The sequence below is a fragment of the Egretta garzetta genome, unplaced genomic scaffold, assembly GCF_000687185.1.
Source record: "Egretta garzetta isolate BGI_Z169 unplaced genomic scaffold, ASM68718v1 scaffold131, whole genome shotgun sequence".
Taxonomy (NCBI): domain Eukaryota; kingdom Metazoa; phylum Chordata; class Aves; order Pelecaniformes; family Ardeidae; genus Egretta; species Egretta garzetta.
The window spans coordinates 409,301-409,612 of NW_009258478.1; the positions used below are offsets into that span (position 1 = coordinate 409,301).

The window sequence follows — 312 nt, forward strand, 5'->3', positions numbered from 1 at the left end:
CTGCAAGCTGCTGCTGACACACAGGACAGTAACTGGATTTGCTTTCTAGGGGCTTTTTTTAAATAAGCAGCGTAAGACTGCAATAACCGCTCGCTGGCTTTACTGCTTCCAATTGAAACTGCTTCCACGAAGACACAGCGCCGTAAGGAGCGCGAGGGAACGTGCTGCCCCGTGAACGGTTCAAAGGGAATCACCTCCACAGCAAGATGCGACGGAACCCTGATTACATCCCGCTCAGCGGAGCCGAATTTCACCCCAGATCCCTCTGCTGCGGCGCCGGGGGCCTCCTCCATGGCGCTGGGGCCGGCGCTG

The 312-nt window shown here is 57.4% G+C and overlaps 1 protein-coding gene across 1 annotated transcript in view; it reads right to left on the reverse strand.

The window, feature by feature from the left end:
• The window catches only part of CCDC40 (coiled-coil domain containing 40), a 12,957-nt gene extending 12,653 nt beyond the window's left edge, over positions 1 to 304 (reverse strand). The window contains exon 1 of the mRNA XM_035899308.1: positions 195 to 304. Within this exon, the coding sequence (XP_035755201.1) occupies positions 195 to 293 (99 nt within the window). The 5' untranslated portion in view covers positions 294 to 304. The remainder of the gene's footprint in view (positions 1 to 194) is intronic.
• Between the last annotated feature and the right edge of the window lie 8 nt (positions 305 to 312).